The following is a 12,246-nucleotide window of genomic DNA, read 5'->3' as shown; positions in this document are numbered from 1 at the left end:
GTGCAAAAAGAGGTTATGTGGCTCGACATGCCAGCGCTGGGAGAAAGGCCGTGCTTTTGTGACGGGTGCGGATTGTACATCTCCCTCACCTTGGCTGCCTCTTTTTGAAACTTCACGGCCATGTCGCTTTAAATGCATTTTTGTCTGTCTCAAGATGAATACCGAAACAGTGTGCGCAGCACACATCAACACGCACACTGGGGACTGTGTCGTGTGTCTGTGTCTCATTCTTCTCTTCACCGCAGCTCGCCAGGTGCTGTTTTGAATTTTCCACGGACGTAGCGGGGGGGGGGGGGGTATACAATGCCGGAGTGCGAACGCTTGCACGCGTTCGTCTGATCTCAACACACATGTCTGTTGACGTCCGCTTGATTCCAGCCTCCCCACAGGAAAGGGTTTGGTCACTGCTGCTGCTTCTGGTACTGGTGGTGGCACTCTAAAACTCACACTGGCCACCCTCCCCATGCGCACTTCGCTGCGTGCGGGCTTCTTGTATGAACTGCTCGGTAGGCAAAGAGACCTTCTGAGAAGCATATAAAAATGTGTCATTATTATTATTGTTGTTGTTGAAATGTTTATTTTTATTATCCTTGAGTAGGCCACGCCATAGACAGCATTGTTGCGAATTGTTATAGCTCACAAGGGATGAATCGTGTGTTCGTGGCAATAGTTGACATCTTTAATTTTCTCACCTGACACACTGTTTAGCTGTTATGTATTGAATGGGGAAAGGGGAAAACTGTAGGTGGCTGAGCCCCCCACGTCCGTTGAGATCTTAGACCCCCCCCCCCATCTCAATTCGTATAGTCAACATTCATGAAGTGTGTTCAACATTGACTGCGCTGTGCCCTCCCCTGAGATTGTGTGTACCCCCACCTTTAACCAAGGTCACGCTTACAGGCCTGCCTACAATGAGCCTTGGTCTTGCAGACAATAGACGATTTTTTTTTCCAAGTCTCAAGTTCACGTGCGCTTAAATATATAGATACATGCCCAAACACACATGGCCACATGTAATATATATATGTGTGTGCACATATTATTGGTGTACTGTGTTCAGTAAATAGAGTTTGTCTCTGCATTCGGAAGGAATGTTTCTTCTTGACGAAACAGGTTCCGTGCTTGCTATGTTTTGGACACGGCGGCGGTTGTGCCTGTGCATGTTTGTTTGCGCTCTGGCAAGGTGTAATGTGCTGCATGTTTTATGTCATGCTGGACGAGATCGTGTGCCGGGTATTGTGTTCCTTCTAAAAATAATGTCTCGCTTATGCACGCACACTGCATGTCCTGGGCCCAAGATAGGGATAAGTACAACCGTCTAACACATGCGGTGATATAAAATTCATGATCGTTCAATAAATCATGATCTGTTTGTCATGCAAAGTAGATGGGGATTTAAGAATGTAATTAAATTGGTGGCCATCAATCTGATCCTATCATTGAAACTCATTTGGTCTTCCTTTTTTTACCTCTGATTGGGAAAGAGTTTCATTTTTTTAGATTTACGGTTTCCAGTTACAGTGGGCGTCTTGAATCGCACATCTCTAAGATTTTCAAGGATTTTAATTCAGGTGGAGGGCAAAGGATGTACTGTTCTTTCATAGCCTAAGAGCAAACAGAGAGCTTGGATTGGGCAGGGATGGGAGGTATTTCTACTTCGTGCTGAGAGAAGGGTTGGATAAGGAAACGGCCGGTGCACACAACTAATTCCGATTTCGTTTGACCGTCAAATGCGGCATTTAATCAAACGAGCTGCGTGCAAAACAAGAGCAATGGCAGAGCATTTTTTAAATTGCCCTTTCAACTATATCACTCATGATGCACTGCATATCTAGACCGCAGGGGAGCTCTAAGAGTGACTTTGAATGAATGACGCACAGAATGTGATTGTGCTCAAAAGGCCTCTGCGATATTACGGTCCATGTCCTGATGTTGCCCGTTCCAGGTAATATGTCGTGGAAAAACGCAATCAGCGTTTGTCGAAATCATACTCACGTGAATTGCGCGCGCCATTGTTCTCTCTTTAACTGCAGACAAAAGCAAATGCACGCGAGTTGAAACGGTCAAAAAATTGTCAGCAGCCCAGCTACGGTTTAATACATCGATTATGAGCACTGAAGCGCATTTCCCCACCCAATTCCTCATCCCCTGAACGTCACCTCGCTTAAGTCACCGTCGCGCGGGCAGGCAGCGAGTTTGGTGGCCAGGCGAGGCGTTTTCCAGCTGCGTGGTGCACGCCGCGTGAAGTCTCTTCTTTTCATGTCGCGTCCTTTCGCCTTCTCGGGTTTCTCACCGCACGCGGCTAAAGTCGCGGCTCGCTTTCACAAAACGCAGCAAAAGTAATCGCCTGTTATATTGTGGCCGCAAGCGCCACATGATCTCAAAAGCCCGCGGCCCTCACGGTGGTTTGCTGGTCTCCGGAAAGAAATGTGTAACTCTTTAATTAAACATTTATAAAGTAAGCATTTACTTGTGCCCTGGATGCAGAGAATTGAAAAACCAATGAGCAGGCAGTGATGAATTAGCTTTGCCTGTATTAATTTAAGCGGAGGCTCTGTGTCGATGGTGGCGGTGGTTGTGGCGGTCGTATTAGCGAAGGAGATGTTTAGAACGCCTTAAAATCGCGTGACAGGGACACGTCCCTGCATGTGGAACACAACGGCCCCTTCAGTTGCAATGCGTCACAGCTTTCCTTACGGATACCTTCCTCGGCTGCTCATTCATTTCACGTCGCTGAGTGCCAAGAGGAGGTAGTGTGGGCTACCACTGGGTCCCTCTTACATCCCCGTGCCAGAGAGAGCTTCAGATAGGGCTGTAAATAATCCTCTTTTTTACTACCCAGCCCTCTCTGATCTTCCTCACAAAAGGAAAAAAGGAACCGAGCAACCCACTCCAGGATACGAGGCATATGGTGACGGGTGAAACATCGCACAGTTTGAGCCAGGAGGCTGTGCTTTCAGGGACGGTCACCCCCCCCCCCCTCCATTCCGACTTCCACATCATGCTGCGATAATATTCTGATATTTTAACAGCCCCATTACGACAGCATGTGGTTGTTGCCGTAAGAGCAGGAGAAGGTGGGGGGGGGGGGAGAGAGATCATATCTGAAAGCTGTGGTGGTTGTCGTGCCCAGTCTGAGGATTTTGGCTGCCGCACATTAACAAGGCACACAGAATCAGCTCGTTTTGCACCTCGTGAGTGCAAGACGAAGCAACGCGTGCGAGATGTGTGGAGAACGCTACGCCCCGAACAGGTCATGTGGGAAAGAGCTTTCTAGCTCATCGGATTCCTCCGCTATAAATAAATATTCTGATTCTGAGCCCCCCGCAAAGGCATGGATGCGACTCACTTGCACCATTCAAAAGAGCTGTTCCTTCGTGTCTGGCTTTGAACAGCGAGCTGCGGTGACTTTCATAGAGCTATTCCGCTAGTCAACAACTGACGAGTAGGGCCGACGAGACATTCTAACGCTTCGTTGCAAGACGAGTGACTTATTAACGACTTGTGTATTTGAAAAAAAGGTCAGTATTGAGCGTATAAGAAGTCTGACAGTCGCTCGCTGTGGACAACGAATTGGCCAGCTGCCCCTCACTGCCATGGGTGTTTGGGTGGCTGCGAGCCTTGGTGAGGTTCATCTTCTCGGTTCTTTCGGTAAAGTCACGTCGAAGGGAAGTAATACAATACTAAAAATAAAACATAATAAAATAACCTGAGGACGGCTGCTTGCGTTGTGGCCGAAACGTCGGGAGAATTATTTTATTATGTTTTATTTTTATTATTTTATTACTGCCCTTCTACGTGACTTTACCGAAAGAACCAAGAAGATGAATCCCTGCAGTTTTGTTCGCTTCCCGAGCCTTGTGGAGTGGGGGGGGGGGGGGGTACGCGTTAGATGGGGGAGGCGAGTAGACGTGGCGGAGGGACTGCGTGGGCAGACACAACGATGGGGCTGCCACCAGGAAGGCCAGTGGCCCAGGCCCAACACAAACAAGACAGTTCGTAGAGACGGCGCCAGTGGCGGCATATGAGTGCTCATGGGAGGCGCCCGGCGGGTCCTGTTCCTCTCTGAGAAGAGTGGGTCTTGCTGGCCACATGCAGCCTCTTGATTCAATTACGTGCCTCGTCCACATTCAGCTCGACTTCGGAGACCCCATGCAATTAGAGGGATCACAAAGGGAATGTAAAAAATGATCTTAGTTTACACGTGGTTGCATGTAAAGTGTCGTCGTGACAGTCTGGAACAACGTAGCGTCAGCTGCGAGGATTCAGAAGTACAAATACCAAGTAAAGAATGGGCGGTGTTTGTCTTGTGATGCATCGGCCAGCAAAGAGATGGCCTTTCTTTTAGTGGGGCTTTTATCCTGCATGTGGTCTCTAAGCGGTGTAGAATTACACTCATTTTGGTGGATATCCCACCAACGGTTTGTAAGGCATTAACACTGGCGTCATTGCCATAATTACATAAAATGTGTTTGTTATATAGTCTGCACATTAGTGTTCTTTCGAGATTGTTTTGTTTTTCAGAATGTAAAAAGAATGCCACTTCCCGAGATACACGCAACAATCTCACAATCTGGTACTCACAATAAATAAACAAGTCTCTGTGAAATTTTTTTTATATAAAAATGAAAAAACTTGCTTTTATTTGACAACAACAACAAAATTCTGACATGAACGTTAAGCCTCACGGAAATTTTCTCCGAAAGCCGACGGCCTGGGTGAGCGACTGACCACCTCCTCCCGCTGTGGTTTCATCCCTCAGCCATCGATACGCAGAGCAGCAGCAGCGGCTCGGAGGAGCTACTGCCCAGCCCCCCCTCGCCGCCTCCGCCCCCACGCACCTACAAGCCATGCTTCGTGTGCCAGGACAAGTCCTCCGGCTACCACTACGGAGTGAGCTCTTGCGAGGGATGCAAGGTACGGAGCACGCCTCGTACCAGCCACACCGCGCTGCGCCATTCGACTGGGCACGGTGTGCCAGTGACGGAGCGTGATTGTATGTGTGTTGAAGTTCTTTCGCACCGTATGTAACCAACCGCGCTAATCGGAGCTGCGGGGGAAGGATAACAAACTAAAAACAAAAAGCAGAAATTCGTTTTCAATATAAATTTTAAAGTGCATAGCTCCGGTGGCTTCCTCATATCAGAAGAGCGTTCCAGACGACCGCGGAAGCGCATCTGAAAACGAACAATGCGGTGACCGTCTCTGTTCGATGGCTAGCCAAAAGCCACTGTGAGGACCGCCGTTCGCTTGATGGTTTATGCCCTTGACGAGATAAAAAAACATATTTTGGTTCAATTGTGGTAAGCACTTTGTGTGTGATGAATGCAACCTTATAATGTATTCGTTCAGCAACCGGAAGCCAATGCCTGATGCCTGGGTCCATCTGTCCTGTGGGTCCTTTCACCAAACGGGCCCTGGTGCAGTTGCACCGCCTGCACCCTTGATGGCTATGCCACTGTGGTGGTAAACAAATTCATACAAGGCACATATTTCACCGCTGTGTATCAGCCGATCCTCCCAATAAATCAATGTGTGGGCAATCAACCAACAGTGGGTGTCCTGTGGAGTGACTACTCCTCACCATAGGAATGTGGAATGTCAACCACGGGAGATGAGCACCATCTCGTGATCGTTTCAGCATAAATGCACTTTACACTTGCATGGTATATACCGCATCACATTTTGACACGTTTCCCGGAAAAATGTTGAGTGGAAGCCTTAACACTCAGGCATCTTCGATTTAAAGCTTTCGTGACTGCAGGGATTCATCTTCTTGGTTCTTTCGGTAAAGTCACGTAGAATGGAAATAATTATTTACGTGACTTTACCGAAAGAACCAAGAAGACTCAGGCATCTATTCCACTGGCCCCACTATTGGCAGGACTCAGCAACCAACCACTGCTGTGTCGTCCCAAGCCTGGGATGTCTCATTGGCCTCTGATAAGTGTGGGATACAATTACATTCTGCCTTCACTAATTACTCCGAGAATGAATGGCCACAGATAAGGCAGGGGATTACTCTTATCTATGCAAATAACACAGCACCTACTACCGCGGACTCCGGCAAGAATTTTCTTATCTTTAAAATGTATAACTTTTTTACGCGATTATGGGATCCGCACGTGTCATTTCTGCACGCTCGCTATGCAGATATGTTCATGACCACGGCGGTTCACTTTTAAGTCATCAGTCATGTGTGACAGGCGCCGACGCTGTGTATTTGCGCTTCGCGGGTGTCATTCGACTTAATGTGTGCCCTATCGGAGGGGATGAGCTGCTGTAGCCAGTCTGATAAGGAGAGCCTGACCGCTGATGAATGGTTTCAGTGGGAATTGGGAGATCGGGTTGCGGCTCAGAAACCAAGCACTGATGAGACCTGCGGACGAGTTTCCTTTGGCTGAGGTCATCTGACGAGGAATTCACCTGCAGCCAGACGTGTGAATATTGTCTTATAGCACAAATGGCCACTGTCACACGATGGCAAACGATCTCCCCTGCACTGATCCACACACACACTGCTGGTGCTGTGTTAAAGCCCTTCCTCCTTTTGCAGAAACTACTCGGAAAATTATCTTTACGAGTCTAAATTCTTTACAACTTTGTAACCATTTTTTTCACCCTGTAAGTATGAAGGGTTCGATTGAATTACAGTGACCAAAACGAAGTATTGAATGGGTTGTACATTTGAAATGAAAGTCAATAAGAACTTCAGTATAATAATTGGTTTTTACCCTTCTATCTGGCAACAAAACTGACACCTTTTTTACAAGGAGTCATGTTTGCATAGACCACAATACCTGCAGTCATAATGCAAACAAAAACATAACTTTGATAATGTATGCACTGATAATGTATGCACTGGACAGTGCATACATTATCAGAGTTATGTTTTTTGTTTGCATTATGACTGCAGTTATTGTGGTCTATGCAAACATGACTCCTTGTAAAAAAAGGTGTCAGTTTTGTTGCCAGATAGAAGGGTAAAAAACCAATTATCATATTTTTTACTGGCAAATGAGGTTCCAATGGTGTAAACTTCAGTATACTAAAGAAAGCCCTGGCACGTAGAGTGAAACGTCGGATATTGTGCCATGAGGTAGCTAATACAGCACATGTGCGAAATCACGGGCGGTTTCTTCATTAGGGCGATTGGGTGACGCACCACCAATGTCATTCAACCACAGAGTCACGCTAGCCGTCACTGTGCCTCTGGATATAGTCCAATCAGCGTCATGCTACGTTCTGTGGAGTACCGCCTCTTTTTGGGCGATTTCCCTCCAGCTGAGAATCGCCCCGAGTGGCCCCATAGACTTACATTCAAAGATGTTTTTTTTCAAACGGGGGCGCTGCAATGCATTCTCTATGGCTTCCGGGAGGGCTCGCCCTAACGTGCTTACGTCACCATACGTGCTTACGTCATCATACGTAAGCACGTTTCATCCAACAATATAATTTTTCGCCACCTAGTGGAATCTTTAATATAAGAAACTTGAGTGGTTTGTTTTAATAGTGAGTATAGAAACAAACAAGATGTATTGTAAGAGTCACTTTATTTTTCATTAATATTAAAGAAGTGAAGTTGCCTTTACATGCTTAAGCTGTTAATTTATCAATTGCATGGGTGGACCTTATCCTTATCAATCATCCAGACATTTGCCCCCCCTGAGAGATTTTGCAGGAGCCGCCACTGTGTGAAATCCTTCTTAGCTGAAGAAGACGAAACGCGTAATAATCACGAAGCGTTGATGTGGAGAATTGAAGTAATATATTCGTCACTTGTTCATTTTGTCGATGAATAATTTCTATTACAGTCCAATGGTGAGAGCATTATGCAAAAGCACATCCTTAGTCAAATAGACAAAACCAACACAATAACATTATACATGCACTACATCAGTGCTTGGGCCCTCTGCCACAGCCATGTAGACTTTTCTCCAACGGTCATCAGCAGATATGACGACTGCGTGCTCATTTGAATGAGAATGCGGACACTGACCACACAAATGTAATAACGTTCAGGAGGACTTGGACGCCGGGGTTGGAGGCACACTTATTTATTCCGTACAAGGTACAATACAGGGGTGTCGGCCCCTTCACCCGTCTAACTGGGGAGTCACGCTCTAGGCTACACCTAGCCTACCTCTAGGTCCTCCACTATCGGGCTAATGGAGGCTAGCTAACCCAGCCCTGGTTAAGCTGGGATTACGGTGCCCGGAGTCCCCAGACCGGCTCTGACAAGAGCATCGGCTCTGGGCTCTCGGGGCCACGCCACTGGCTCGGTCCTGGTCGGCCCTGAGAAGGGCAGCGATCCAGGGGAGTCCCAGGGCTCTATCTAGTAGATCTTCCTTCTTCACTGGTTAAGCTTAATACATACTGCCCCGAGCCCTCCGGCTCACCCCTTTATATATCCCTCCCCCGTTGAGGGGTGGGGCCGCGGGGGATCCCAGCTCCGTGTCAGCCCCCCAGGCTGAACGGTGCGGACGTCGCTGTGAGCACCTCCCCGCGCACAGACATAGCCACGCCCAGTGTGTTTGTTTACCGTCCGACACAACTGTATAACACCCCCTCCGTAACACCCCTACACAAACAAGGAGAGCACAGGTTATACAGCCAAGGAAGTGGATCGTTAGAGGGCAGCTGGTTTGTGCTGTTAACCCGGTCAATGATTCACGAGTCAAAAAGCCTCCACCTCGTGCCCTGCATCGTCAGCCCGGTAACCCCGCCTCCGGAAAACCGCTCACTTAACAAACAAACAAATAATGCGATGAAGAAGGGCCAATGCCCGGAACGTCACCTATTGTACCGTACATATATAAGGCGAATGTGTTGAGTTTTTTGTTTATTACATTATGCTCATGCACCACTGCCAACGCAGTATCACCAAATCATTATATTCGCTGATGTGTGGTCAATGACTTACTCTTTAATGGCGATATTGTGTCCATCAGAAATAGCGTAGGCATTTCATTAGCTGATTGAGTCATTCATTAACCTCATAATGTTAATTTACGTTGAATCTCTCATAAGCTGCTCAACGATCGCGGTGATCTTTCTGATCTGATCATGGCACATGTAAAGAAACCTGCTTTGTGGTGCAGGAAAATCTGTCTTAAGCATTTCAATCCAGAGATTTAGCTTAACTAACAAGTAATTAATTGAATAGACCAGCTAGAATTTTAAATGACACTATGACTGTGGCTTTCTGCTTGAGAAGATGCAGTTTACACGTGTGCAAAGTCTATGTCTGTCTAAATAACGCAAACACTGCAGAAAAATATAAATACAGCTAAATTCGACAGTGCATTCCTGTAATTTCACATGTGAGCAATCAATAAAATCACTTTAGATTTTCTTTCAGTGACGCAGTATAAACAGCGGTGTATACATGCTTTCTTCTTAAAAAATAAAATAGACTTCCTGTGACTTCCTCACAAAAGACAAGTCACAATCTCAATTTCCTCTTACCTGGTAAGGGCTAAACAAAAACAACGCTTTGAAGCAGTACTGATACGTAATCCCAAAGTCAACATGCAAAATACACTTAGCATCCTCTTCATTTGGACTCAACCACAACTAATGCTACCAAGGGCATAGGCCAGCCTGTGCAAAATATAGAATTACTCCAGCACGCACTTGGTAACCTGGGTCAGCACTCAGATGTTCCCGTTCTGATACAGTGCAGCCGTGTTGTCACACACGATAATTGTCTGCACCAGTGTCACCACTTTTCAACACATTTATTTTTCCACAGACACGTGCCTCACTGCAGGACACGAACATTTCCCCTCCTGCCTTTCCCGTCTGTCCTTTGAGCATCGTATCGCCTGATTCATTTCGAGACGTTTGTCTGATCTCACCGACTCTCCTCATTCTAGGTCCGTCTACTTTGGCCACGTTGCTCCACGGGCTTTAATATTCCCCCTTCACAACAGGGAGAGAGAGAGAGATGAGATAGAGAAAGATAGATGATTGTTTATTTCTAACCAGGTATGAGCACAACAAGACCAGAGTGGTCTCTTTTTTCCGAGGGAGACATCGGTTTAAAAAAATAATTAAGCAAAATAAAATATATAAATACCAATTTACAAACAGCGCAATGCAGAAGTGTGCCATTTGGAATGTGCACAGCGTTATTAATAAGGAATATTAGTTTATCTTGGTCGTAAATTAAGAAAACCAAAATGATTTATTTCAATTAAATGTGATTGTAGAACTTGAATGAACCGCAAAAATGTGTTGATACAGCTTCAAATACTACAATTTCACAGCAGTCATATAAATCATAGTAGACCACTGCAGAGGACATGGTGCTTCTTCTTGGTTCTTTCGGTAAAGTCACGTAGAATGGAAATAATAAAAATAAAACATAATAAAATAATTCTCACGACGTTTCGGCCACAACGCAAGCAGCCGTCCTCAGGTGAAGAACAGGTCTGTCGATAAGACAGACTCTGTCTTATCGACAGACCTGTTCTTCACCTGAGGACGTCTGTCTTATCGACAGACCTGTTCTTCACCTGAGGACAGCTGCTTGCGTTGTGGCCGAAACGTCGTGAGAATTATTTTATTATGTTTTATTTTTATTATTTTATTATTTCCATTCTACGTGACTTTACCGAAAGAACCAAGAAGATCAATCCCTGCAGTCACGAAAGCTTTAAATCGAAATTTAAGACATGGTGCTTATGAGGGTTAAATATAATTTATTTAAATATTGAGAAATATAAAATATAACAAAAAAAATGGTTGTTTTATTTTATTTTATTTTTCTACCTACGTGACTTTACCGAAAGAACCATAGAGTATGGATTCCTGCAGTCACGAAAGCTTCAAATCAAGATTAAGAAATATACACGACATTTGAATCGACTAATGTACGCCATGTGCCGGCACTGTTTTAGAAAGCTTCTTCTTTGTGGCTGAAGCCACGCCGTTGTTGACGTATGCGAATACGTACGCATGAAGCCAGGAGGATGAGCCAACTGCCCTGATGCTAACGGACGTTGCCGTCAAACCACCTGCATCTCTGTGCGGCTCAGCGCCGAGATGAGTGATCGAGCGGGCGAAAAAACGCCCATGGTAAAGACCGCCCGCCAACCCAAACCCACGAGATGTTTCCAGTTAGATGGCCGAGCAGACCAGATGAGGGTGTGGTATTGAGTGATGGGGGCTGCTGTACCAGCAGAGCAGGGATCTTGGTTTCAGTGTCGACGCTCGCTTGTCAGTGCAGGAACGTGCGTCGCAGTGGCACGGCGTTGGCTGCAATGATCGTTGGTGGCGGATTTGCACCGCTCTGCTCTGATCGCTGCCAAAGCTTCCAACCAGCGCCGAGAAGTGACACTGTGGGTTTCTATTGCTATTGACATGAGTATCCAGTTAAAACAAAACAAACTTTTATTTAGTCTTGATTCATTACAAGGTAAGAAGGTGCAGCCCTGCAAATTGCTTGCTCGTGTTATTAACGGTTGAGGGGCCTCCACTAGATACAGCTGATGTGAGCCACTCTCGAGGGTATTTGGCCTACTCTTCCACGATGGCTAGACATCTTGAAAAGAGATGGGGGTAACCACGCTCAATTGCCCAATGTTTCAAAGAACAAATTCGAGATTCAAGTAAGATGTGATCGTAATAATTCTAATAGCCTTAAATTAATTGTAAATGAATTACACTACCAATTCAGTCACTATTCCCCATCAAAATCCACTTGCCTGCAGCATTAGCAGCTTCGGGAGTCACGGTGCGAGGTTTACCAGAAATGTAATGCAATATCATTAGGTACAACGGTACTCCATCTAACACGTAGGCTTTTGCGACCAATATTATTCATAATATAGGTTTTTGGGTCAGATCGCGATATTTATAAATGTGTCATAACCCTCCACCACCCGACACGGCCAAACAGTAAAAAATGTCACGTTTTTCAAAGGACAAAATAATTCACTTCTTTAGCCCACCGGTGTGCTGAAATTTTAAAATGCTGTTGATTCTCTCTTCAGCACACCGGTGAGCTAAAGAAGTGAATTATTTTGTCTTTTGAAAAACGTGACACATGTTTTACTGTTTGGCCGTGTCGGGTGGTGGAGGGTTACGACACATTTATAAATATCGCGATCTGACCCAAAAACCTATATTATGGGTACTCCATCTGCCAGTGCTGAGATAACAAGAGTGGGCCAGAACAAACAGTGCTGATTGTAAGTGGTGGGCAAGGCAGGAGGAGGCCTGGGGCTGATTTCCCGGACG

General features: G+C 45.9%; 1 protein-coding gene across 1 annotated transcript in view; it reads left to right on the top strand.

Annotated features, from left to right (window-relative positions):
• LOC133345045 (retinoic acid receptor beta-like) overlaps positions 1–12,246 on the top strand; it is a 75,994-nt gene that overhangs the window by 38,791 nt on the left and 24,957 nt on the right. Inside the window, 1 exon segment of the mRNA XM_061555436.1 lies at positions 4,763–4,917. Within this exon segment, the coding sequence (XP_061411420.1) occupies positions 4,763–4,917 (155 nt within the window).

This window comes from Lethenteron reissneri, chromosome 21 (assembly GCF_015708825.2).
Source record: "Lethenteron reissneri isolate LAM-NWPU_2019-01 chromosome 21, ASM1570882v1, whole genome shotgun sequence".
Classification (NCBI taxonomy): Eukaryota; Metazoa; Chordata; class Hyperoartia; order Petromyzontiformes; family Petromyzontidae; genus Lethenteron; species Lethenteron reissneri.
Note: the sequence above shows the minus strand (reverse complement) of the source record. Positions and strands in the feature narration are given on the sequence as shown.